This window comes from Thalassophryne amazonica, chromosome 18, assembly GCF_902500255.1.
Source record: "Thalassophryne amazonica chromosome 18, fThaAma1.1, whole genome shotgun sequence".
In the NCBI taxonomy this organism is placed as follows: Eukaryota; Metazoa; Chordata; class Actinopteri; order Batrachoidiformes; family Batrachoididae; genus Thalassophryne; species Thalassophryne amazonica.
In genome coordinates, this window is record NC_047120.1 from 5,378,922 (window position 1) to 5,405,403 (window position 26,482).

Consider the following 26,482-nt stretch of genomic DNA (forward strand, 5'->3'; position numbering starts at 1 on the left):
ATGGCCGACCAGCGCGTGGCGCGCTCTCCACCGTTGTGCGGACGTCTTTAAACCGGTTGTACCCCTACTTAATGTGTGTGATGCCCAGAGGATCGTCACCGAAAGCCATCTGAATAATCCGAATGGTTTCCACCTGGCTGTCGCTCAGTTTCTGGCAAAATTTGATGCAGTCGCGATGCTCCAGTCATTCCGCCATTTCCTTGCAAAGAAAAAAGGACAAGAGACTACACCCATCCTCACACAAAGGCTGCTTGCAAGTAAATGACGCAATCGACAGGCGTGGAAAAGTTCATGCATGCGCACGAAGGTTCAAGGTTGGCTCATGCAAGCACACGTGATTCAAATCCATCAGGTTTTTGAAAAAAAGAAAAAGGTCGGATACTTTTCTAACGGACCTCGTATGTGCCAAATTCCATGCTTTTATCACAAAATGAAAATTTTTTTGCTCTACTTCCCCACTAAAATGCATGTAAACTGATTGAACAATATTCAGTAAGACTTATTTGAACTGATATTCAGTAGTAGACTGGATTTATCATTCATAGCCATGCAGATTCAAAATAATGAGGTTCTAAATGATATGACGTAAATAAGTTATTTTAAAATTGCATGCCAGTGCTGTTATATCATGTCTCAGAGTGGAACAGCTAAGATTGAACTAAGCTATTACTGAACAAATAGGACACCTGGACCACTTGGGTCGGAATTTAACTGTTTCATTGTCATTTTAAGTCATTCAAACATTTCCAGGTTGCTTAAAGTAAAAGTTGTATTAATTAAATTAGCAGCCAGCTTTTTAAGCACAGAGTCATATGGAACACATGGAAAACACAGCAAAAATGCAGAATAAACAGGAAAACATCACTTCATGAACAGAAAAAATTCAGGAAGTAATGTTTTTTCAAGAATCAATCCATATTTTCAAAGAACTGACCATTACTAGCCTTCATTACGGTGAGAAACATCGCTGGAAGTTGTTGCATTGACTGCACGACTTTCGGGCAACTTTGTGTGTCACCGTTTTGTTGTGGTCACGGAGACATGGTTTTCCACGTGACGTGTACTTCAAGTGAGCATGACACCAGATGCATTCAGCTTCCTCATGTTATCATTCCTTTACAGAGTGGAAAAAGCCAAAATCTCACATTTGTTCAAAATGCTGGTGTCCTAACATTTCATGAAACACTTAAATCACCCAAATACGCTGTAGTATGTGGTGCTATAATGTTTCCACAAAAAAAAAAAAAAAAAAAAAAAAAACAGAAAACATGCAGCATGTGCAGAACCGCAGTCTGTCCAAGTCTACCCCACTTTGATATTTGTCCCCCTGGTCTAAAGAGCAGCAACTCTACAAAGTGGCGCAGACTAAATACAGATGAACTTCATTAACTTGGGCAAGTTGGGGTCCACAAAACTGAAACCATGAATTCATGAGGTTGACCAAAAACATAGACTAGTCTTACACAGTAGTCTGAATTTTCAGGGTACACAAATTGACCATGACTAAAGCCGAAATGCAAGTTACATATACGCGAGTTAATGAGGTTCACCTGTATAGTCTTTTAATCTCACCCGCGGCCTGCTTTCAGTGTGATTCATCTTCACAGCTAGAAGAAAAACTGTTATCCACAAGAAGACGCCCCTGTTTTAGAATAAGACGCATGGGAAAGACTTGTTATGGTACTCTTGTTATGGTACTTGACTCCTTGAACCTTTCTGTTGGGGAAGGAGCCCAAGCCAGTGTGGGAGATTGAGCAATACAAACTAGAATTAGGCTCACCTTCATGTGCACTATGGGCTCTGAAACCATGTTCATTGACAGGCACTGAACTCTCTATTTCTCTGGAGTTGTCCAGGGTGAAAAAACTTTGTGAATGTACGAATACTCACAAGTTCTCCTAATGAATGCCATGATTTTGGAGTTTTTCCCCAGTGAATGAGAAGTCTGCCTCAATGTGACTTCATTTAGCAGAGGGGAATCTGACTATTGTTTGTGCATATGCACCAATCAGCAGTTCAGAGTACCCAGCCTTCTTGGAGACTCTAGTTGGGATCCTGGAAAAGGTTCCTGCTGAGGACTCCTTAGTTTTACTGGGGGACTTCAATGCTCATGTTGGCATGTTGATGGAGAAACCTGGATGGGAATGATTAAGAGGAATGGCCCCTGATCCAAACCACAGTGGTGTATTGTTGCTGGACCTCTGTGTTGGTCACAGAGTTTATGTCACAAACACCTTGTTCAAGCACAAGGGTGTTCATAAGTATACTTGATATCAGTGCCCCCTTGGTTAAAGGTCAAAGACTGTAGTAATCATGTCATCAGAGCTGCAACCATGTGTCTTAAACACTCAGGTGAAGATGTCAACTGATCACAACCTCGTGATGAGCAGGGTTAGATGGCAGGGTAAACCTCCAAACAAACCTGGAAACCCTGAATGAGTTATGAGAAATCTCTGGGAATTTGTGTTGCAAGAATCTGTCCAGCCAACCTTTTACTCACCTCTCTGACAGAACCTCACAAAGTAGGATGGGGATACAGAGCTGGAGTGGTCCATGTTCAAATTCTTCATTGCTGAAGCAGCTGCTCTAGGTTGTGGTCAGATGGTTGCAGATGCTTATTGCTGTGAGAGAAGCTGTTAGGCTAAGGAAGGAGGCTTTCTATGTCGGGTTGGCACCAAGGACTCTGGAATTAGTAGGCGGATACTGGCAGGTTAGGAGGGCAAAAACTCAGCTGTGGGAAGAGTTTGGTGCAGTGGTGGGCACAGCTAACCAAAAAGTTAACTTCAATAACCATTAATCCGATAACTGAAAAGTTATCTTTTATGATGCTAAACCCATAAACTACTAAAAATTGTATCTTTATTACAGATAACCGATAACTTTTAGCAGTGATTCAGATGTGGCCACATCAGATCACACTGTCAGTTTCTGATGAACCAGTTTCAATTTCACTTTTCGCTGCTGGGTAAATTCAAGGATCACAAACACGTAAGAACGCATGAAAAATGAATGAATAAAAAAATAAAACCCCAAACACTGTCATCATCTTTCAAAAGCAGTAAAACACGGTATTAGAAGTCACAGTTTATCTCGGTATTAAATACACCATCATTTACAAACTAAAAAGCTGCTACTTTTTGACACATTTTGAACCCTGCGGCTTAAACAACCAAAATATGTCCATTAATGCATTGACTGGCAGAGTAAAAGACACGTTAGTAAAATAAATTCTTACCTGTTAGTTTCAGCCAGATTCATCTGAAGAAATAATGTGTCCTTTTTTATCCAAAACAGTGTCTAAACTGTGAAGAAAAGTCCCTCTGTACACACAACTGCGCCTGACAGCTTCTCTCCCCTACTGAGTCTTGGCGATTAAATTATCCCATCAGCCACAAAGAAATAAATAAAATAATGTTAAAATTAGTCAGTTTTGCTTGTCGAACAGATGGTAACAGTGTAACGTCCAAAGTGAACCTCAACTAAACTACCCACAATGCTCCCTGTGTCAACCGGCCATTCATGTCTTGTACTTAATGATGTCATCAGCAAGCGACAGGCAGCCAGTCTGCCACAAATACACAACAAATACACAACAGATGGACTAAAATGTTTGATTTTAAGGTTTACAAACGTTTTTGACTGTTAAACTTTGCTCACTTTACCAGCAAAAAAAATGCTATCGGACTGAAAGTTGTTGGAACTAAATTTATCGGAAGATAATTGGTCCGATGATGGTTTTAAAACTTATCTGAAAAGCTAATCCCTTAGCAAAAACATTAGCTTCGATAATTATCTGTTATGAGATTACCTGAACTATGCCCACCACTGGTTTGGTGAGGCTGTGGAGAATGGCTTTTGGTCAGCCTCAGAGTGGTTCTGGCAAACTGTAAGGAGTCTCAAGAAATGGAAGTACTTCTTAGCCCAGTTTTTCAGCAAGGGTGGGTAAATGCTAAACTGGACTAGAGATATCGCTGGGTTGTGGAAGGAAGACTGCTAAGTGGGTTTTTTCTTATTGTTTTACAGTTTAACAGTCTGATGCCATCATTCAAGCCAAGTCTTGGATGTCTGACAGCCTTCACAAAAACCCTTTTGGATAAATGTAGGCAAACAAGCAACCAAAAAAAAAGAAAAAAAAAAGGACCAATTCATATTCAGTATTCCTCTACAATATAATAGTCAAAAAACTAACTCCAATTTATATTTCAGAAAATACGGTAACAGTTGTCCAGGTGGTTTCCATAGTAGAGAAGCAATGTAATGAAGATAGTAGAGGAGCTTGAATCTTTGACTGGACTGGGTTGCTTGATGCGAGAACATTTCGCTTCTAATCGCAGAACCTTCCTCAACTGAATTTCTTGCTCTTCTTAGTCTGACTTCTGTCTTGACTCTTGGAGAGAAGAAATGAAGAGTCAAGACAGAAGTCAGACTACCCGAGCAAGAAATTTAGCTGAGGAAGCTTCTGCGATTAGAAGCGAAATGTCCTCGCGTCAAGCAACCCAGTCCAGTCAAAGATTCAAGCTCCTCTACTATCTTCATTACATTGTATCATTGTGTTTTGTGTACATTTAGAAAACAGCATTTTCTAAAATATTCTTAATCATCTTCACTGTCAACCATAATATTTTAATATCTCGATTATATCAGTTATTGGGCATTGGTGGTACTGCGCTCGAATGGTTTAGGTCTTATTTGGCAGATAGAACTTTTTCTGTGAATATTCTTGCTTCAGAATCATCTGCAGTTCCTCTGACATGGCGTTCCACAGGGCTCTATTTTAAGGCCACTGCTTTTTTCATTGTTTTTACTGCCTTTGGGATTTATTCTTAGAAGACATGGGATTTCATTCCATTGTTATGCAGATGACTGCCAAATTTACTTGCCCTTGAAACAGAACGATGTTCTTCCTTTGAAACAGCTTCTGGTATATTTCAATTATATTAACACTTGGTTGGCTTTGAATTTTTTAAATTTTAAAGAAAAGAAAACAGAGGTGATGATGTTTGGACCTAGAGGTCCATGTGAGTCTTCCTCTGTTGACTTGGGACCCTTGGAGGTTTATTTTAAGCCTGTGATTGCTGATCTTGGTTTTAAGATGGACAGTGATTTTAAATGGACAGCCAAACTGCAGCTGTAGTAAAATCTAGCATTTATCATTTAAGGCATTTGGCTACAGTGAAACCTCTTCTTTCTAGGCAGCATTTTGAGATGGTGATCCATGCTTTTATTTCATCTCACTTGGACTACTGTAACTCACTTCATGTGGGAGTCAGTGAGTCGCTGCTTTCAGGTTTGCAGCTGGTTCAGAATGCTGCTGCACGACTTTTGACAGGAACTCAAAGGACAGCGCACATTACCCCTGTCTTGGCCTCTCTTCATTAGTTACCTGTATATTTTAGGGTTCATTTTAAAATTCTCGTTTGTTTTTAAGTCTCTTCATGGCTTAGCCCCATTGTACCTCTCTGGGCTTCTTCACACTTATATACCTTGTCGTCAGGTCAGCTGACCAGCTGTTCCTGGAGGTACCGAGATCTAAAAGGAAGCTCAGATGGGACAGGGCCTTTTCTGTTGTTGCACCTACATTGTGGAACAGTTTGCCTTTGGGTGTAAGAGAAGCAACTTTTTTCTTTGGCTTTTGACCACAGTGAGACTTAGTTTTTTAGATTTTATAGTTTTTAGATTTAATATTTATTAACTTGTTTAAATATATGTCTTAATGTTTTAATTGTATGTTTTAGTGTACAGTACTTTGGGTCAGCTTTGGTTGTAGTAAAGTGCTTCATAAATTAAGCTGGTATGGCATGGTATCAAGAGGAATCAAAATAAACATTCAGTGAGTGAAGCAGAATTTACTGCACATGTTGTACCATGGTCTTGGTCTGGAGCTTCCAGGTTGTAGCCGTATCCCAGCAGAGTTCGGACAGCCTCTCTCAGACTATCTTTGTTCGACTTTTTGGTCCGCTCATCCAGCAGGGTGTACGGAACAAGGCGAGGGTTTCGGCGATTCTTTACATCCTGTCAAGTGATTGGACAGAAGAGAATACAAATGAAACAGCAAAAAAACTCAAGAAACAGTCCACTCTGTAGTTGTTTAGTGTAAGGACAAGGCTGTACCATGTGTATGGTAAATGGATTGCATTTACATAGTGCTTTCATGCTCAAACTGTGATGCCTTCACATTCACTCATTCTATGCCTATGATGTCCTGCAACATCTTGAGAATTCCACAAATCCTCAGGATGTCCCACAGAGCACTCTGATCAACCGAATCAACCTGTATGCAACAATCAACACTGGTTTCAAAGAAGCACATTCACACTTGCATTCAAAGGGGACCTGCAAAGCTAGCATGCTTTGACGTCTTGAGTTTCGTCAAGAAAGACTGCTCTGGTTGCTGAATGGCAAGAAACTTGGGCTGAATCCTGTAAGAATAATCCTTGCAATACCTTTAATGGTACAGAGAGCAGTCCAGTATCCCTGTACTTACTGCAGTCCAAGTGATCATTCATGTTTTTCCAGGGGGCACAAGCCTTTTTTCAAATCTGTACATATGATATCAATCTCCCAGACAGAAACAAAGATTGCTTCCAGGGGGACGAGAACAGTATCTCTAACCACCTGAAGGAGCTCGGCTACAATGCCACAGATCACTGGAGCTGTCCTTGCCATTGCCTGTTTTGCAGCCTTTGTGACCTCACAAATATTTTGTGGTTCACAGCTGACTGGTTGTGTGTGAAGTCAGAAGTGTCAGCCACAGGATGTCTGCCACTTCTGATGTCTATCATCTCAGCAGGAGGGTTAGTCTTATACAACTGCTCAAAGTAGCTGATTAAAAGGAAAAATACGAGGTCTGTTAGAAAAGTATCGGAGCTTTTTCTTTTTTGCAATAACCTTATGGATTTGAATCACGTGTGATTGCATAAGCCAAGCTTGAACCTTCGTGTGCATGCGTGAGTTTTTTCACGCCTGTCGGTTGCGTCATTCGCCTGTGAGCACGCTTTGAGTGAGCACTGGTCCACCCCCCTCGTCGGATTTTCCGTGGTGGATTCCTCCGCTCCTGTTTTCATGACAAAATCTCCTGTAACAGTGTAGTGTGCTGAAAAAGTGCTATGTCCACCTCTCTTGTCATTTCTCTGGAAGTCAGACAACGTCCCAGATCAACACAGCCTTCACTTTGGAAATGATCTGGTCGTTTCAGCCTGTCGATGGCCGCTCGAAGCGAGGCGCGCCATCAGCCGCTGTGGGCCATCTTTAATCCGGTTGTAATGCTCCTTAATCTGTGTAATGCCCATAAGATCTTCACCGAAAGCCACCTGAAGTTTCCGAATGGTTTCCACGTGGCTGTCTCTCACAGTTTCTGAAAAAATTTTGATGCAGCAAAGCGGCAGTCGCTCGGCCATTTTCTTGACAATGAAAATCTGCCGAGTGGGCTGGACCACTCCTCCCACAAAGCGTGCTCACAGGCGAATGACACAACCAACAGGCGTGAAAAAACTCCTGCATGCGCACGAAGGTTCAAGCTTGGCTGATGCAATCACACATGATTCAAATCCATAAGGTTATTGCAAAAAATAAAAAGGTCTGATACTTTTCTAACAGACCTCGTACTGCAGAGGCATCTGTCAGGACTGAGCCATCATCCACCACATCTGTGACAGGAAGGTTTGGATCAATGAATTGGTTTGATTCCTTTGTAAGCATGCTGAAGGACCATACGCAGCAAATCAATATTTAACAAACACCTTCTTGTCTACTCTCAGGGCCATCACAGCCTACTTTATCAACTCCCCAATCAGTCTTGAGTTTCCATCAAGCTGTACACTATGACTCCTCTGAACGATGATCAGTATGTCCTAACATATGAAACACCTCCTCTTGTGGACAGTAGTGACACCAAACCAATCCCCAGCAACTATCAGGTTCTGGTTGCAGAAGAACCCCCACATTTTATTTGTATTGCCAACTGTGTACATGGCTGAAAGTCCTCCAGTCTGAAAAACAGTCTGATCTTGAAGTCTGCACATACTGCTTGGAGGACAAGACCTCAACAGAATCACCAATGAAACTACACTATGTTTGTGCTTATAATTCACAACTATGCACATCTATGGACACTACAGTTCTGCAGTACTGTGCAGCATTTTCCAATGAGAACATGTCAACCTTCTAAGCAACTCCACTGGTATTAGAATACTATCTCAAAGGGCATGACTGGATGTTGAAACCATGATCCAGCAAGTTGTATCACCTGAAATTTTTGCAAAGTCAAGAAGCACTGAACCATTTTTACATCAGTTACCCAATCTGTAGGAACTGAGTGACCCTTCTTGATGTTAGTGGTCACACTGAAATCATCCCTGACAAGTAGAGTGTCATCTCTGGGTCATTGCTCAATCACAGAGTCAAGCTGCAAATAAAAGTCTCCCTCAGTGAGACATCACTCACCACAATCGGAGTGTAGACTGAGACAAAAGACAGAACACCAAGACAATCCTTCAGTCTGAGCCTCATAATACACTCAAAAATCTCTTCTTTTCCTGCACTACCTGTTGGATGCCGTAGGTCCACCCCTGGCGGATGCGATCTCGTGCCCAGACGTTGTGTGCGTTCTCGGCCAGTTTGTCCACCATGGCCTCTTGCGTGGAGGTTAGCTTCATGTGGTTCAGGTCCAGAGGAGCAGGTTTATAACCACTGGACAACTCATAACTACAAACAGTAACAGTTGGAAATAACATATTGTAAGTGAGCCAGCTGCACGAGAATCTCCTCACTGTGATGTTTGAGGCACTGTGAAAGTTTCTGATGAAAGATAACACTGTAAAATCTTCAAAGATCGCTAAACTTTAACAGGAACAAAAACTCGAGCAGAGAGTTTATGAGTTTGCTCAGTTTGTTGTCATGTGACCTTAGTTTGTAAAGGTATATGTGCTTTGAAATCATATCAAACTATGTTGATTAATGAATATAAGCTGTAAAAGTGCTCAGCTTGAAACAAAGTGAAACAAAAGTTATGAGTCTGTCACCGATCTTCATGAATCCTTCTTCACAGCATTCCATCAGAAGACAGAAGCACAACTTTTTCAAAAGTGACTATAAAAAAACTTTCTTCAAAGACATAAGATGAGGAAGTGAAGACAGGAGCTGGAGTTCCATGACAGATTTGCACAAAAGTTTAGTGATATTTTTAGAATGTCAACAAAACACAATACTGAAATAAGAGCTTTTCCACTAAGTGATGGAATGTGACTTCCAGGCTCGTCCTCTTCATGTAACTGTCATTGTAGCGAGACTCTCGAACTGTGGCTGTAATAGTCATGGCAGTGGTGCAGTATGTCCCACTAAATATTGTCATTTGATTTTTTTTTTAATGCCATATTGCAGTAACATTATTTCTCATAATGATTAACAAGCTCTGGCCGTACAGTAAGTTACAATGTCATGTGTGTTTTTCAAAACAAGGCTTTTCAAGTCACCAGGAGCCTCATGTACAAAGGCTGCGTATGCACAAAAATGTGGCATACGTCCATCTCCACACATGCTAATGTTCAGATGTATCAAAAGTGAAATGACTGTGGAAATGTGCAGTGCATCACGCCAAATTCATCGCTGGAGTACGCACGTTTCTACAGCTATTGGTCCACTGCCATCACGTAGAGGTGATGCTGGGACACTGTTAATAGTGTGAAAACTAGAAGTCGTCAGAGTGATGTGCACATCAGAGACACACTGATGATCAATTAACAAATCCAGGTATTTGCAATTATATGAGTGGCTATAAAAGCATGCACAAAGTGATGCGTAAAATAGCACTAACAATGGCTGCGTTAGCATTGTTAGAGGACCTTGCAAATGATGCAATCTAATGTAAGCGTGGATTCAGGAAATGCAAGGATTTATTTGCAAATGAGGATAATTGGCTCATAAGGTGATTTCAATTACCAAAGTCACTGCTACTGGAATTGCACGCAGAACTGCAGCTGGCCCAGAGAACCAATACAGCGATGAGCCAGGCGGGTGTCTGTGCCCACACAGGTGCTGACCACGCTGGGCTTCCTGGCAACAGGGGCATTCCAGCATGAGCTGGCTGATCGGTCAGAAATGCACCAGTCAACCTTAAGCTGAGCCATGCCAGCTGTGTGGGATGGAATCATCCAAATGTCATCCAGGAACATCACATTCCAACATTAAAGTGCTATTTGCAGCAAGAGCTGGTTTTCTTAATGTAATCGGAGCTACTGACTGTACATATATTGCTATAAAGGCAACATCAAATGATGAATTTGTTTTTGTTAATGGGAAACATTTTCATTCCATCAATGTACAAGTCATATGTGACGCTCAAATGCATTGGGTTAGGAACAGGCAAGAGGCTGGCACAGTGCATGATGGATGGCTGCTTAGTGAGTAAATAGTTTATTTGTGTAATTGTTCCAAATGAAAACAAACGTGGACACATTTGGACATGTACGCATTCAAATATGTTTTTATTATTATTAACATCTTTTTATTAATGTCTTTTTATGGGGAGGTGATAGTCTATGGGGAGGTGAGGGTCTATTGGTTAAGCATTGAGCTTCAGACCAGAGGATCATCGACCCGCTTGATCAGAAAATTACTAAAGACTCTTGGGCAAGGTCCTTAATCCCCAACTTGCATGGCAGCACCTTGGCATCAGGATGTGAGTGTGTTTGTGTGAATGGGTGAATGTGAGGCAAAATTGTAAAGCACTTTGACCATCTGATACAGATGGAAAAGCGCTATATAAATGCAGACCATTTAATGTACCATTTGTGCTTTGCTTGATGGTGAAAGTAGAGCTGCAGAGCACAGGCTGTCTCCCTGTGTTCAGTATTTGTCAATAAATGCATGTGTAAAGTTGTGAATATCACACACGTTCAGCCGCGGTGCACCTCATTTGTTTTAACTTCAGTGTGTGTGCTCTGCTCTGAGCTCACAGCATTTACGGCCACACACACACACACACACACACACACACACACACACACACACACACACACACACACACACACACACACACACACACACACACACACACACACACACACACACACACACACTCCCATTACTTTATTTCCATTTCATATTCATTCCTTTTAACAGGGTAACCAATAAACTTTCTCTGAGTGTCTCCACATCATTTCCAGTCACCTGTAGCTAACACTATGTACAACCCCAATTCCAATGAAGTTGGGATGTTGTGTAAAATGTAAATAAAAACAGAATACAATGATTTGCAAATCCTCTTCAACCTATATTCAACTGAATACATCACAAAGACAAGATATTTAATATTCACACTGATAAACTTTTGTTTGTGTGCTAATATTTGATCATTTTGAAATGGATGCCTGCCTGGATGGACTGCAGACAGGCCAGTCTAGTACCTGCACTCTTTTACTACGAAGCCACGCTGTTGTAACACGTGCAGAATGTGGCTTGGCATTGTCTTGTTGAAATAAGCAGGGACGTCCCTGAAAAAGATGTTGCTTGGATGGCAGCATGTGTTGCTCCAAAACCTGGATGGACCTTTCAGCATTGAAGGTGTCATCACAGATGTGTAAGTTGCCCAACACATTTTGAAATGTGTTGCAGGCATCCATTTCAAAATAAGTAAATATTTGCACCAAAACAAAAAAGTCTATCAGTTTGAACATTAAATATCTTGTCTTTGTGGTGTATTCAGTTAAATATAGGTTGAAGAGGATTTGCAAATCAATGTATTCTGTTTTTATTTACATTTTACACAACGTCCCAACTTTACTGTAATTGGGGTTGTACAATTTCTTTTTCATGTTCATGTGAAATGATCAGACAGAAGGGAATCCCATGTCCCAGAGCCTATTTACATGAATTTGCCTACTTAAATAGGGCGTGGAGAGGGAGGAATTTAGTACATCTGCATGTGCGCTCAATTCAACACTGAGTGGGATGTACAAACATAGTGGGCCTCATGTATCAATGTTGCGCACTTGTGGCGTAAATTTACGGCATAAACTTGAAATACACCAAAGTTGCCGTGACATGTATCAAGCAGTGCGCACCTGCCCATTTCTGGTGTACGCCTGACGTGATCTTGATAAATGCGGTGGGTGGAAACGACCGTAATTATAATAAACACGCCCATAAATATTCAGACTCCGCTTCAGACACACCCTCGTTTTACGACATGGAAGTCAGGAAGACGGCAAAGAAAAAGAACTCCACCAATCACGACGCATGCCAATAGAGCGCCGAAAGTGGCCGTTGTATCAATTGTTTTGTAGTATATAATCAATAAAGTGTTACAGTGGTCCCTCATTTATCGCGGGAGTTATGTTCTAAAAAATAGCCCGTAATACGCGAAACTGCGACGTAGTCAGCGTTATTTTTTACAATTATTATAGACGTTTCAAAGCTGCAAAACCCCTGTAAACCCACATTATACACTTTCACAATCAGGCATGAACATTTTCTCACTTTTCTCTCGTGTGTAAACACTCTCAAAGTTCAAACCTTAGTAGGAAAATAAAACCAAACTGTTTTCAGGCCCAAACATTTGTTTGAGAAATAAAAATAGAACGTTTTCCTATAAATAATTATGATGGCATTTAGAACTAACGAATTTAATTATAACGATCAACGAACGAGGTTGGACACATAAGAAATTATTAATAGTGACTGACCAGTATTCCACAGATCGGGCCTGCATCCTGATGCTGCGCCTTTTCCACTCGCAGCTCGCAGCAGCAGGTGCTGTTTCCGTGTGAGAAACACAGTTATGAGTAGGCCTAGTTGTTGGCGCTCTTTCTTCGTCTGGGCGAGAGGATTCTTATAAACAGACACGCAGAACACAGAACACTGTAAAAAAAATTAATAGCATGCAAAATTGGACTAAATACTCCGCGGGACTGCAAGGCCGCGTTATAGCGAGGGACCACTGTATTCTCTTTTCACATGTCAATAATTCTTGACATGTGGATATTTGCTCGCTCAGTTAATAAGACACGCCTAATTTGTCAGATTTCTTTATTTTTAAAATGTACCTCTTTATTTATTGTATTGTGACAAACGAATGGAGACGACAAAACCTGATTGCAGCACAGGCGAATTAAGGGAATGACATCAGTACAGTTGTAATTATCAATTTCATAGTCTAAAACGATCACACCACATAAAGTTAAGCTCTGGCTCCAGGCTCGACGTCTGGAGAAAAAAAGCGAGCAGCGCTTTCCTTCCTGTCAGTGCTGTAGCCACGGATCGTGCTCCATAACAATCCCGCAATTATTATTATTATTATTATTATTATTATTATTATTATTGACCTGTTTGATTTGGTGCATTAATGGATGACTTACGTTGCTGGTAGTTTCATGCTCTTGACCTTTTGTACAGCATGTTCATCAGCGAGGCCAACATGGCAACCCAAGGCCAGGAGAGTTCTGCAACATACACACAGCCGAGGCCAAAAGTCAGTCCTTCCAACCAGGTCAGTGATGAAAAAAATAAATACAGACAATAAATAAAATAACTCCAATAAATTGGACAATGGCTGTGAACCCATAAATGAGCCATTTATCTCAGCCCTGTGGCATGCTGGGAACTGGTGCAGATAACATAATGGTTGTGAATGACGGAAGCATCCATTAAAACGACTGCAACACCACTGTCAGCATATTGACCTGAAGTGCGGCGCTTCTTACAAACTCCAAATGATCAGCTTGAGTATCACCCTCAAGCTGATCATTTGGAGTTCATCAACTTATTTCCAGAACTTCACCTAAGAGCCCGGTCCCACTGGAGAGAGGGTTAATTGCGCATGAATTGAGTATACAAATTACGGGCATTCGTTGCCATCCACAACAAAAGTGGCGAAAAATGACAAATGTCCCAGGATGAATCATGGATATATTCATAATGTATAGCAAATATATGAAGAACAATCATGGATGTATAATGCATGTATTGAGGAAATGGATCGAACGCATTGCGATTATCACAGCAGCATTACGGATGTGTTGTGAATGCATCGCGCACATGTTGCGCGTGCGCGGCATTTGCATTGCGGTCATAAGAGAAGCACACTCGGGCCTTCGACATCACTATTCACACCAACACCACAGCATCTGCTGGACTTGAACAAGTTCATTGGTATTGTAATGATCATAGAGTTGATGTTCATGTTGTCATGCAAGGGTTAACTGTTCATGAGTTTGGGGAGCGGGAGGGGGGAAGCCACTCTGGGTTGTGAGACGGTGTTCTTTTTTGAGGGAGTCATGAAAAAAGAGTGTGAGTTGCAGCTGTAACAGCAACTCTTCCTTTTGTTGGTGTTAAATAAAAGTCCTGAAAGGGAACTGAGGTCCACGGCTGACGTCTCTGCAGCTGGGATTTACAGTATGTTGTTGGATGGCAGCAGCTATTACGTCATACGTCTCCACAGCTGGACTAGCATTGACTGGCAGGTATGTCGACTTCTGCCACATATAGTATTTTGGGTTTACGTGACATGTTTGTTATGCATTCGCAGACTGTCAGCAAATCAGATGCAAAGCAGATGTAATACAAACGCTTTATCCGTGGCCAATCTGTATGCATTCGCTACAACTTATTTTAGTCCATGATGTGGACATGATGGACACGCTATATATCCGTTTTACACACTGTTCCAGTCCGCTGCCAAGCCGCAAATCCCCGTTAGTTGTGGATATCAGCGGATAACGGCAGATATACAGCACATAGCTTGAGTATCTATTGAGTATGTAAGGCGGATGTCATACGCAACCAAAGTTTTGTGCAGCTCAAAAATCCTGGCAATGGACAAACGTGCTTCTGCGGATAATTGCAGATGTGTGCGGATTTTGGCCAACTCATACAAGCATGTTTCATGGATATTGCAGCTATTTAGCGAATATGAGCCACTTTTGTGCGCAATCCATACGCAAATCTTCCTAAACACCAGTGGGACCGGGTCCTTAGATATATTTGTTAGAAAAAACTGGATCCATCAGAGATTACGTAAGAAATCTAATTTAGTGGAAATGATTTTCAAAGAATAGCTGTGAGGATTCTCCTGGGAAAACTGATTCATATAGAGTGACGGGAGAACAGGTTTCCATGTTTCCATCTGAACCAGCATGAATGTGATTGGATGATATTAATCAGATTGATGGATTGAGGAGGCAGGGAAGGGGTGGTGGCCAAGTGATTAGTGTGCTTGATTTCAGTGCAGAAGGTTCCCGGTTCAAACCCCACTCCTGCCACATTTCTCCTTGTAATGTGGAGTTGCATGTATCCAGTGTAAAACCTGTGCCAATTCAACATACAGATCCACCTTGGATTTGCTGTGGCGACCTCGAGTGCAAACAAGGGCATGGCCGTAGGGATTTACTTTTCATGGATTAAGGAGGCAAAGCACTGATTTGTGACTTCAGTGTTCCTCCTGAAAAATCTCCATTTTTGATTCAACACAAACATGTGAACAAAATTTGATGAAACGGTGTGAAAGGCACACGTGTCCGTCGTGTGTGCTGCTGTTGGACAGATATCTTTCACAAACACTGAGGCTTTACTTGAGAGTCTCCAGAGACATTTGGAGGTTGTAGCTTCGCTCCTGTTCAGGAAGTCTGAAGAACTCCACCAGGCATGGATGCTGTCGTTTATTATCATCTCGCACCTGAGATACAGAGTCACACACAAACACTTAAAAAAAAATCAACACTTCCAAGCAGGGTCGGACCAAAATATCAGTGAGCTATGATCAGCCAATAGGAGCCTTTCACAAAGATATTGAGATAAACATTATTTCCGTGTTTATTTTACCAAATCAAAAAAAATCATAAAAACACTTTGGTTGTTAGAAATGCTTTCATTCGTATAGTTTGTCCAGCAAATGGTAGACTGACAGTACTGTTAATGTTGTCAAGCATGCCTGGGACCCTGTCACCTCTTGGTCACATTACATACAAAAGACAGAAGCAAAGCAACCAGCTGTCATTTGTTTTCATTCAAAGTGGGTGTTTTACAACAAGAAGAGACAAGTGGTCAGACGAGGTGTGAGTGAGGTCAGACAGGGCTTGCTGGAGGTCAAACAAGGTTTGCGTGAGGTCAGACAAGGTTTGCATGAAGTCAGACGAGATGTGAGTGAGGTCAGACAAGGTTTGCGTGAGGTCAGACGAGATGTGAGTGAGGTCAGACAGGGCTTGCCTGAGGTCAAACAAGGTTTGCGTGAGGTCAGACAAGGTTGCATGAAGTCAGACGAGGCTTGCCTGAGGTCAGATAGGTTTGTGTGAGATCAGGTGAGCTGTGAGTGAGGTCAGACAAGGTTTGCGTGAGGTCAGACGAGGCTTGCCTGAGGTCAGATGTTTGTGTGAGGTCATACGAGGCTTGCCTGGGGTTAAGTGAGATCAGAATAGATGTGAGTGAAGTCAGACAAGGTGTGAGTGAGAACACACGAGGTTTGCATGAGGTCAGACAAGGTGTGAGAGAGGTCAGACAAGGTTTGTGTGAGGTCACACAAAGCTTGCCTGAGGTCAGATGAGGTGTGAGCGAGGTCAGACGAGGCTTCCCTGAGGTCAGACGAGGTCAAGTGAGGTCAGATGAGGTGTGAGAGAGGTCAGAGGAGGTGTGAGAGAGGTCATACTAGGTGTGAGTGAGGTCAGGAGAGTTTTGCGTGAGGTCACATGAGGTTTGCGTGAGGTCAGATGACGTGTGAGTGAGGTCAGACAAGTTTTACATGAGGTCAGACCAAGTTTGCATGAGGTCAGAACAGGCATGTCTGAGGTCAGACCAGGCTTGCCTGAGGTTAAACGACGTGTGAGTGAGGTCAGACTCGGTGTGAGTGAGGACAGAGGAGGTTTGTGTGAGGTCACACGAGGTGCAAATGAGGTCACATAAGGTGTGAGTGAGATCAGACAAGACTTTCCTGAGGTCAGACAAGGTTAAGTGAGATCAGAGGAGGTGTGAGTGAGGTCTGACAAGGTTTGCATGAGGTCAGACAAGGGGTGAGTGAGGTCAGGTTCGGTTTGTGTGAAGTCACACAAGGTGCAACTGAGGTGTGAGTGAGGTCAGATGAGGTTTGCGTGAGGTCAGACGAAGTTTGTGTGAGGTGAGACAAAGCTTGCATAAGGTCAGACAATGTTTCCGAGGTCAGACGAGGCATGCCTGAGGTCATACGAGGTGTGAGTGAGGTCAGACGAGGTTTGCGTGAGGTCACACAAGGTTAAGTGAAGTCAGATGAGGTGTCAGTGAGGTCAATTTAGGTTTGGTTGAAGTCACACAAGGTGTGACTGAGGTCGGATGAGGTGTGAGTGAGGTGACATGAGGTGTATGTGAGGTCAGACCACTTTTACGTGAGGTAAGACAAGGTTGGCCTGAGGTCAAATGAGGTTTGCCTGAGGTCAGATGAGGTTTGTATGAGGCCAGACAAGGTTTGCGTGAGGTCAGACAGGGTTTGTGTGAGGTCACACAAGGTGTGATTGAGGTCAGACAAGGCTTGCCTGAGGTCAGACCAGGCTTACCTGAGGTCTGACAAAGTTATGTGAGATCAGAGGTGGTGTGACTGAGATCACACGAGGTGTGAGTGAGGTCAGACAAGGTTTGCATGAGGTCAGACAAGGTGTGAGTGAGGTCAGATGAGATGTGAGACGAGGTTTGTGTGAGGTCAGACAAGGTTAGGTAAAGTCAGATGAGGTGTGAGTGAGGTCAATTTAGGTTTGCGTGAAGTCACACGAGGTGTGACTGAGGTCGGATGAGGTTTGCATGAGGTCAGATGAGGTGTGACTGAGGTCAGACAAGGCTTGCCTGAGGTCTGACAAAGTTATGTGAGATCAGAGGTGGTGTGAGTGAGATCACACGAGGTGTGAGTGAAGTCAGACAAGGTTTGCATGAGGTCAGACAAGGTGTGAGTGAGGTCAGATGAGATGTGAGTGAGGTCAGACAAAGGGTGAGTGGAACACAGGAGGTTTGCGTGAGGTCAGACAAGGTGTGAGAGAGGTCAGACAAGGTTTGCGTGAGGTCAGACAAAGCTTGCCTGAGGTCAGATGAGGTGTGAGTGAGGTCAGACAAGGTGTGAGTGAGGTCAGATGAGATGTGAGTGAGGTCAGACAAAGGGTGAGTGGAACACAGGAGGTTTGCGTGAGGTCAGACAAGGTGTGAGAGAGGTCAGACAAGGTTTGCGTGAGGTCAGACAAAGCTTGCCTGAGGTCAGATGAGGTGTGAGTGAGGTCAGACAAGGCTTGCCTGAGGTCAGACGAGGTTAAGTGAGGTCAGATGAGGAGTGAGTGAGGTCAGACGAGGTGTGAGAGAGGTCTGACAAGGTTTGCATGAGGTCAGACAAGGGGTGAGTGAGGTCAGGTTCGGTTTGTCTGAAGTCACACAAGGTGCAACTGAGGTGTGAGTGAGGTCAGATGAGGTTTGCGTGAGGTCAGACGAAGTTTGTGTGAGGTGAGACAAAGCTTGCATAAAGTCAGACAATGTTTCCGAGGTCAGACGAGGCATGCCTGAGGTCACACGAGGTGTGAGTGAGGTCACACAAGGTGTGAGTGAGGTCAGACGAGGTTTGCGTGAGGTCACACAAGGTTAAGTGAAGTCAGATGAGGTGTCAGTGAGGTCAATTTAGGTTTGTTGAAGTCACACGAGGTGTGACTGAGGTCGGATGAGGTGTGATTGAGGTCACATGAGGTGTATGTGAGGTCAGACCACTTTTACGTGAGGTAAGACAAGGTTGGCCTGAGGTCAAATGAGGTTTGCCTGAGGTCAGATGAGGTTTGTATGAGGCCAGACAAGGTTTGCGTGAGGTCAGGCAGGGTTTGTGTGAGGTCACACAAGGTGTGATTGAGGTCAGACAAGGCTTGCCTGAGGTCAGACCAGGCTTACCTGAGGTCTGACAAAGTTATGTGAGATCAGAGGTGGTGTGACTGAGATCACACGAGGTGTGAGTGAGGTCAGACAAGGTTTGCATGAGGTCAGACAAGGTGTGAGTGAGGTCAGATGAGATGTGAGAGAGGTCATACTAGGTGTGAGTAAGGTCAGATGAGATATGAGAGAGGTCAGACAAGGTGTGAGTGAGAACAGAGGAGGTTTGCGTGAGGTCAGACAATGCTTGCCTGAGGTCAGATGAGGTGTGAGTGAGGTCAGACGAGGCTTGCCTAAGGTCAGACGAGGTTTGTGTGAGGTCAGGTGATGTGTGAGTGAGATCAGACAAGGTGTGAGTGAGGTCAGAGTAGATGTGAGTGAGGTCAGATGAGGTGTGAGTGAGGTCAGACAAGGTTTGCGTGGGGACAGAGGAGGTGTGAGAGAGGTCATACTAGGTGTGAGTGATGTCAGACAAGCTTTGCGTGAGGTCACATGAGGTTTGCATGAGGTCAGATGATGTGTGAGTGAGGTCAGACGAGGTTTGTGTGAGGTCAGACAAGGTTAGGTGAAGTCAGATAAGGTGTGAGTGAGGTCAATTTAGGTTTGCGTGAAGTCACACGAGGTGTGACTGAGATCGGATGAGGTGTGAGTGAGGCCAGACGACGTTGGCATGAGGTCAGATGAGGTGTGACTGAGGTCAGACAAGGCTTGCCTGAGGACAGACCAGTCTTAACTGAGGTCTGACAAAGTTATGTGAGATCAGAGGTGGTGTGAGTGAGATCACACGAGGTGTGAGTGAGGTCAGATAAGGTTTGCATGAGGTCAGACAAGGTGTGAGTGAGGTCATATGAGATGTGAGTGAGGTCAGAGAAGGTGTGAGAGAGGTCATACTAGGTGTGAGTGAGGTCAGACGAGCTTTGCGTGAGGTCACATGAGGTTTGCGTGAGGTCAAGTGACGTGTGAGTGAGGTCAGATAAGGTGTGAGTGAGGTCAGACTAGGTGTTGAGTGATGTCAGATGAGGTGTGAGTGAAGTCATACAAGGTGCGAGTGAGGTCAGACGAGGTTTGTGTGAGGTCAGACAAGGTTAGGTAAAGTCAGATGAGGTGTGAGTGAGGTCGGATGAGGTGTGAGTGAGGTCACACAAGGTTTGCGTGAGGCCAGACGAGGTTTGCATGAGGTGAGATGAGGTGTGACTGAGGTCAGACAAGGCTTGCCTGAGGTCTGACAAAGTTATGTGAGATCAGAGGTGGTGTGAGTGAGATCACACGAGGTGTGAGTGAAGTCAGACAAGGTTTGCATGAGGTCAGACAAGGTGTGAGTGAGGTCAGATGAGATGTGAGTGAGGTCAGACAAAGGGTGAGTGGAACACAGGAGGTTTGCGTGAGGTCAGACAAGGTGTGAGAGAGGTCAGACAAGGTTTGCGTGAGGTCAGACAAAGCTTGCCTGAGGTCAGATGAGGTGTGAGTGAGGTCAGACGAGGCTTGCCTGAGGTCAGACGAGGTTAAGTGAGGTCAGATGAGGAGTGAGTGAGGTCAGACGAGGTGTGAGAGAGGTCTGACAAGGTTTGCATGAGGTCAGACAAGGGGTGAGTGAGGTCAGGTTCGGTTTGTCTGAAGTCACACAAGGTGCAACTGAGGTGTGAGTGAGGTCAGATGAGGTTTGCGTGAGGTCAGACGAAGTTTGTGTGAGGTGAGACAAAGCTTGCATAAGGTCAGACAATGTTTCCGAGGTCAGACGAGGCATGCCTGAGGTCAGACGAGGTGTGAGTGAGGTCACACGAGATGTGAGTGAGGTCAGACGAGGTTTGCGTGAGGTCACACAAGGTTAAGTGAAGTCAGATGAGGTGTCAGTGAGGTCAATTTAGGTTTGGTTGAAGTCACACGAGGTGTGACTGAGGTCGGATGAGGTGTGAGTGAGGTCACATGAGGTGTATGTGAGGTCAGACCACTTTTACGTGAGGTAAGACAAGGTTGGCCTGAGGTCAAATGAGGTTTGCCTGAGGTCAGATGAGGTTTGTATGAGGCCAGACAAGGTTTGCGTGAGGTCAGACAGGGTTTGTGTGAGGTCACACAAGGTGTGATTGAGGTCAGACAAGGCTTGCCTGAGGTCAGACCAGGCTTACCTGAGGTCTGACAAAGTTATGTGACATCAGAGGTGGTGTGACTGAGATCACACGAGGTGTGAGTGAGGTCAGACAAGGTTTGCATGAGGTCAGACAAGGTGTGAGTGAGGTCAGATGAGATGTGAGTGAGGTCAGACAAAGGGTGAGTGGAACACAGGAGGTTTGCGTGAGGTCAGACAAGGTGTGAGAGAGGTCAGACAAGGTTTGCGTGAGGTCAGACAAAGCTTGCCTGAGGTCAGATGAGGTGTGAATGAGGTCAGACGAGGCTTGTCTGAGGTCAGACGAGGTTAAGTGAGGTCAGATGAGGAGTGAGTGAGGTCAGATGAGGTGTGAGAGAGGTCTGACAAGGTTTGCATGAGGTCAGACAAGGGGTGAGTGAGGTCAGGTTCGGTTTGTCTGAAGTCACACAAGGTGCAACTGAGGTGTGAGTGAGGTCAGATGAGGTTTGCGTGAGGTGAGACAAAGCTTGCATAAGGTCAGACAATGTTTCCGAGGTCAGACGAGGCATGCCTGAGGTCAGACGAGGTGTGAGTGAGGTCACACGAGGTGTGAGTGAGGTCAGACGAGGTTTGCGTGAGGTCACACAAGGTTAAGTGAAGTCAGATGAGGTGTCAGTGAGGTCAATTTAGGTTTGGTTGAAGTCACACAAGGTGTGACTGAGGTCGGATGAGGTGTGAGTGAGGTCACACGAGGTTTGTGTGAGGCCAGACGAGGTTTGCATGAGGTCAGATGAGGTGTGACTGAGGTCAGACAAGGCTTGCCTGAGGTCTGACAAAGTTATGTGAGATCAGAGGTGGTGTGAGTGAGATCACACGAGGTGTGAGTGAAGTCAGACAAGGTTTGCATGAGGTCAGACAAGGTGTGAGTGAGGTCAGACAAAGCTTGCCTGAGGTCAGATGAGGTGTGAGTGAGGTCAGACGAGGCTTGCCTGAGGTCAGACGAGGTTAAGTGAGGTCAGATGAGGAGTGAGTGAGGTCAGACGAGGTGTGAGAGAGGTCAGACAAGGTTTGCGTGAGGTCAGACAAAGCTTGCCTGAGGTCAGATGAGGTGTGAGTGAGGTCAGACGAGGCTTGCCTGAGGTCAGACGAGGTTAAGTGAGGTCAGATGAGGAGTGAGTGAGGTCAGACGAGGTGTGAGAGAGGTCATACTAGGTGTGAGCGAGGTCAGATGAGCTTTGCGTGAGGTCACATGAGGTTTGCGTGAGGTCAGATGATGTGTGAGTGAGGTCAGACAAGGTGTGAGTGAGGTCAGACTAGGTGTGAATGAGGTCAGATGAGGTGTGCGTGAGGTCAGACAAGGTTTCCCTGAGGTCAGACAAGGCTTACGTAAGGTCAGACTAGGCAGTGGTGGGCACACTTCCGATAATCCGATAACAGATAATTATCGAAGATAATGTTTTCATTATCGGATAATTTTTTTAGATAACTTTGAAAACCATTATCGGACCAATTATCCTCCGATTAATTTCTGTCCGATAACTTTTAGACTGATAAACAAAGTAAACAAAGCTGAACAGCGATAAGCATTTTTAAAATTTAAAAAAAGTTTAGCACCTTCCTGTTAAAAGTTTTATAATAGATGGACAGTTATACCCTCTGCTAACAGAAGAGAGCTGCTTCTATGAAAAGCATCTCTATCCTCTGTAGACAAAAGAGAAAAAAAAAAATCATTTCCTTTAACACCATACCGATATGATGGCAATATCACCTCAGTCATCCAGAGGCATACATTTTTAACTTATGGTTCAAATTTTAACCAAACTAATTTTGGACAAGTTATTTAAAATTACTGTCATGTCTGAAGTTTTATAAAGTGAAAATATCAGATATATGTTTTAGTTTTAAAGTAATGTGCAAATTTTTAAGGTTTTGTGAGCACATGCTGTGCTCAGTGCATTATGGGTAGGATGATATAATCTCAGCACGATCACGACAGGACAACTGCATTTCAGACACTCTGTTCAGGCTCCACGGACAACAGCATTAAACTGTAGTGCCTAAAACTCTCGTGAATATATTCTCTGGGTTTATAGACGTTGTTAATGTATTTGCGTTTGTTAAATTCCAAATGTAGCAGACAGGGATTATCTGGAATTTTGTTTTCAAGGCCTCTACTGCCATCTACTGGCCAGTAGTATTCATGGCAGTATTCGCCCTAAGTACTAAGCATCTGGGAAACACTAGATGGCAGTGTTGTATTTGTTTTGACCCCGGTTATATCAGATGATTGTCAAATCAACTTTTTGGCTTTGCAAACGGCTTTTTTTTTACACATGAAGTTTAAAAACAATACAACAGCAAAAAAAAAAATAATAATAACATTACAAGACAGCTCTGCAGTGTTTGCACAGGCACAGTGCGAGCGGTTGGATGCTTGTAGCTTTTCAGCAGGAGGATAACCTCACGACAGCCGACCAGAATAACAGGTTTGATTTTCATTCGACCATATGATCGCGATCAGGAGGTGGTCGTGAGATGTTAAAGCTTGTTACTCCATGACTACACGATGCAGGACGCGCGATTAAGCTGAAACTCGGTCCAAAAATTTCTGCATGAAAAATCATCTCGCACAGTGTAAAGCACGTTTTACAACATCATAAAACGTGCGCACATTCTCTCCATATGCAAAACATTTTGCGATGACACTTCCAGGGCTCCATAAAAATACCTGTTTTTACAAATAAAAAAATGAACACCAACACACGACAGACGTCACATTAACGTGTTGGTTTACATAATGAATGACTGAACCAATCAGTGTTTAGCAGAGGCACTTTTACCCAGAATCCTTTGCAATTTCTCTGTTTGTTACTAAACCTCAGAATTAGTGCATTATTCAACATTAAAAGATATATGCTTTGTACAAATGACAGAATTGACATTAATGGAGTTATTCTATCTGTATTAATGTTATTTATAAATCAAAACCATAAGTCAGCATGACTTTATTTTTCAAGACCTCCGCCTGACCGGAGTGTTGTAATTGATAGAGAGCTGGCTTTAGGGCTACTCTCATGGTGCCTCTGTGTTGGGAGCTCTGTAGTAAACAAGAGCTTCCAGCAGGGGCAGAATGTTCAAAGACAAAAGTGTGGTCTCAGTGTGTGGGTCTGTTGTTACTTTTAATATTAGTAGAAGTTATTGTGGCATTAAAACTTAAATTTGTTTAAATGTACCAGAGACAATATTGGAATTTATCTATCGGTTATCTGTAACTTCTGACACATTTTTGGGTAGTTTATTGTTTTATCTTAATTGAAGATAACTTTTCAGTTATCTGATTATCTGTTATCGAAGTTAATTTTTTGGTTATCTGTGCACACCAGTGAGACTATTTTTGCGTGAGGTCAGACCAGGCATGTCTGAGGTCAAACGACGTGTGAGTGAGATCAGATGAGGCTTGCCTGGGGTCAGACAAGGTTAAGTGAGATCAGAGGAGGTGTGAGTGAGGTCAGACAAGGTTTGCGTGAAGTCACACAAGGTTTGAGGTGAGGTCAGACAGCACTTTCCTGAGGTCAGACGAAGTTTGCGTGAGGTCAGACAAGACTTCCTGAGGTCAGACTCGGTGTGAGTGAGGACAGAGGAGGTTTACGTGAGCTCAGACGAGGTTTGCGTGAGGTCACACAAGGTTTGAGGTGAGGTCAGACAGCACTTTCCTGAGGTCAGACGAGGTTTGCGTGAGGTCAGACAAGGCTTCCTGAGGTCAGACAAGGTGTGAGTGAGGTCAAATGAGGTTTGCGTGTGGTCAGACAAGGTTTGTGTGAGGTCAGATGAGGCGAGACTGAGGTCAGAAGAGGTGTGAGTGAGGACAGAGGACAGAGAGGGTTTGTGTTAGGTCAGATGAGATTTGCGCCAGGTCAGACAAGGTTTGCGTGAGGTCAGATGAGGTGTGAGTGAGGTCAAATGAGGTTTGCCTGAGGTCAGATCAGGCTTGCCTGAGGTCAGACAGCGTGTGAGTGAGGTCGGACAAGGCTTGCCTGAGGTCACACGAGGTTAAGTGAGATCAGAGGAGGTCTGAGTGAGGTCTGACAAGGTTTGCATGAAGTCAGACAAGGGGTGAGTGAGGTCAGTTTAGGTTTGTATGAAGTCACACGAGATGCGACCCAAACAAGGTGTGAGTGAGGTCAGATAAGGTTTGCCTGAGGTCAGACGAGGCTTGCCTGAGGTCACACGAGGTGTGAGTGAGGTCAGACGAGGTTTGCGTGAGGTCAGACAAGGTGTGATTGAGGTCAGATAAGGTTTGCCTGAGGTCAGACGAGGCATGCCTTGAGGTCACACGAGGTGTGAGTGAGGTCAGACGAGGTTTGCGTGAGGTCAGACGAGGTTAAGTGAAGTCAGATTAGGTGTGAGTGAGGTCAATTTAGGTTTGCGTGAAGTCATACGACGTTTGAATGAGGTTGGATGAGGTTTGCCTGAGGTCAGACAAGGTTTGCGTGAGGCCAGACGAGGTTTGCGTGAGGTCAGATGAGGTGTAAGTGAGGTCAGACAGGGTTTGTGTGAGGTCACACAAGGTGTGACTGAGGTTAGACAAGGCTTGGCTGAGGTCAGACCAGGCTAACCTGAGGTCTGACAACGTTATGTGAGATCAGAGGTGGTGTCCGTGAGATCACACGAGATGTGAGTGAGGTCAGACAAGATTTGCATGAGGTCAGACAAGGTGTGACTGAGGTCAGATGAGATATGAGTGAGGTCAGGCAAGGTGTGAGTGACAACAGAGGAGGTTTGCGTGAGGTCAGACAAAGTGTGAGAGAGGTCAGCCAAGGTTTGCGTGAGGTCAGTCAAAGCTTGCCTGAGGTCAGATGAGGTGTGAGTGAGGTCACACAAGGCTTGCCTGAGGTCAGACGAGGTTAAGTGAGGTCAGACTAGGTTAAGTGAGGTCAGTGAGGTGTGAGTGAGGTCAGATGAGGTTTGTGTGAGGTCAGACAAGGTTTGCGTGAGGCCAGGCGAGGTTTGCGTGAGGTCAGATGAGGTGTGAGTGAGGTCAGACAGGGTTTGTGTGAGGTCACATAAGGTGTGACTGAGATTAGACAAGACTTGGCTGAGGTCAGACCAGGCTTACCTGAGGTCTGACAAAGTTATGTGAGATCAGAGGGGGTGTCCGTGAGATCACACGAGATGTGAGTGAGGTCAGACAAGGTTTGCATGAGGTCAGACAAGGTGTGAGTGAGGTCAGATGAGATGTGAGTGAGGTCAGACAAGGTGTGAGAGAGGTCAACCAAGGTTTGCGTGAGGTCAGATGAGGTGTGAGTGAGGTCAGACGAGGCTTGCCTGAGGTCAGGCGAGGTTAAGTGAGGTCAGATAAGGTGTGAGAGAGGTCAGATGAGGTTAAGTGAGGTCAGATAAGCTTTGCGTGAGGTCAGATGACGTGTGAGTGAGGTCACACGAGGTGTAAGTGAGGTCAGACCACGTTTATGTGAGGTAAGACAAGGTTGGCCTGAGGTCACATGAGGTTTGCCTGAGGTCAGACGAGGATTGCGTGAGGCCAGATGAGGTTTGCGTGAGGTCAGATGAGGTGTG

At 44.2% G+C, this 26,482-nt stretch overlaps 1 protein-coding gene and 1 long non-coding RNA gene across 4 annotated transcripts in view; one reads left to right on the forward strand and one right to left on the reverse strand.

Annotated features, from left to right (window-relative positions):
• Positions 1–26,482, reverse strand: part of ryr2a (ryanodine receptor 2a (cardiac)) — a 723,597-nt gene that overhangs the window by 512,667 nt on the left and 184,448 nt on the right. For all 3 annotated transcript variants that reach the window (XM_034193918.1, XM_034193917.1, XM_034193919.1), the window contains exons 22-25: positions 15,564–15,667; positions 13,353–13,436; positions 8,544–8,703; positions 5,865–6,012 (exon numbers count right to left, since the gene is read on the reverse strand). In XM_034193918.1, the coding sequence (XP_034049809.1) occupies positions 5,865–6,012; positions 8,544–8,703; positions 13,353–13,436; positions 15,564–15,667 (496 nt within the window). The remainder of the gene's footprint in view (positions 1–5,864; positions 6,013–8,543; positions 8,704–13,352; positions 13,437–15,563; positions 15,668–26,482) is intronic.
• Positions 1,981–16,480, forward strand: LOC117530953. Its single transcript, XR_004566491.1, has 3 exons — positions 1,981–2,046; positions 15,178–15,184; positions 16,470–16,480. It is a non-coding gene; the product is annotated as an uncharacterized LOC117530953 (long non-coding RNA).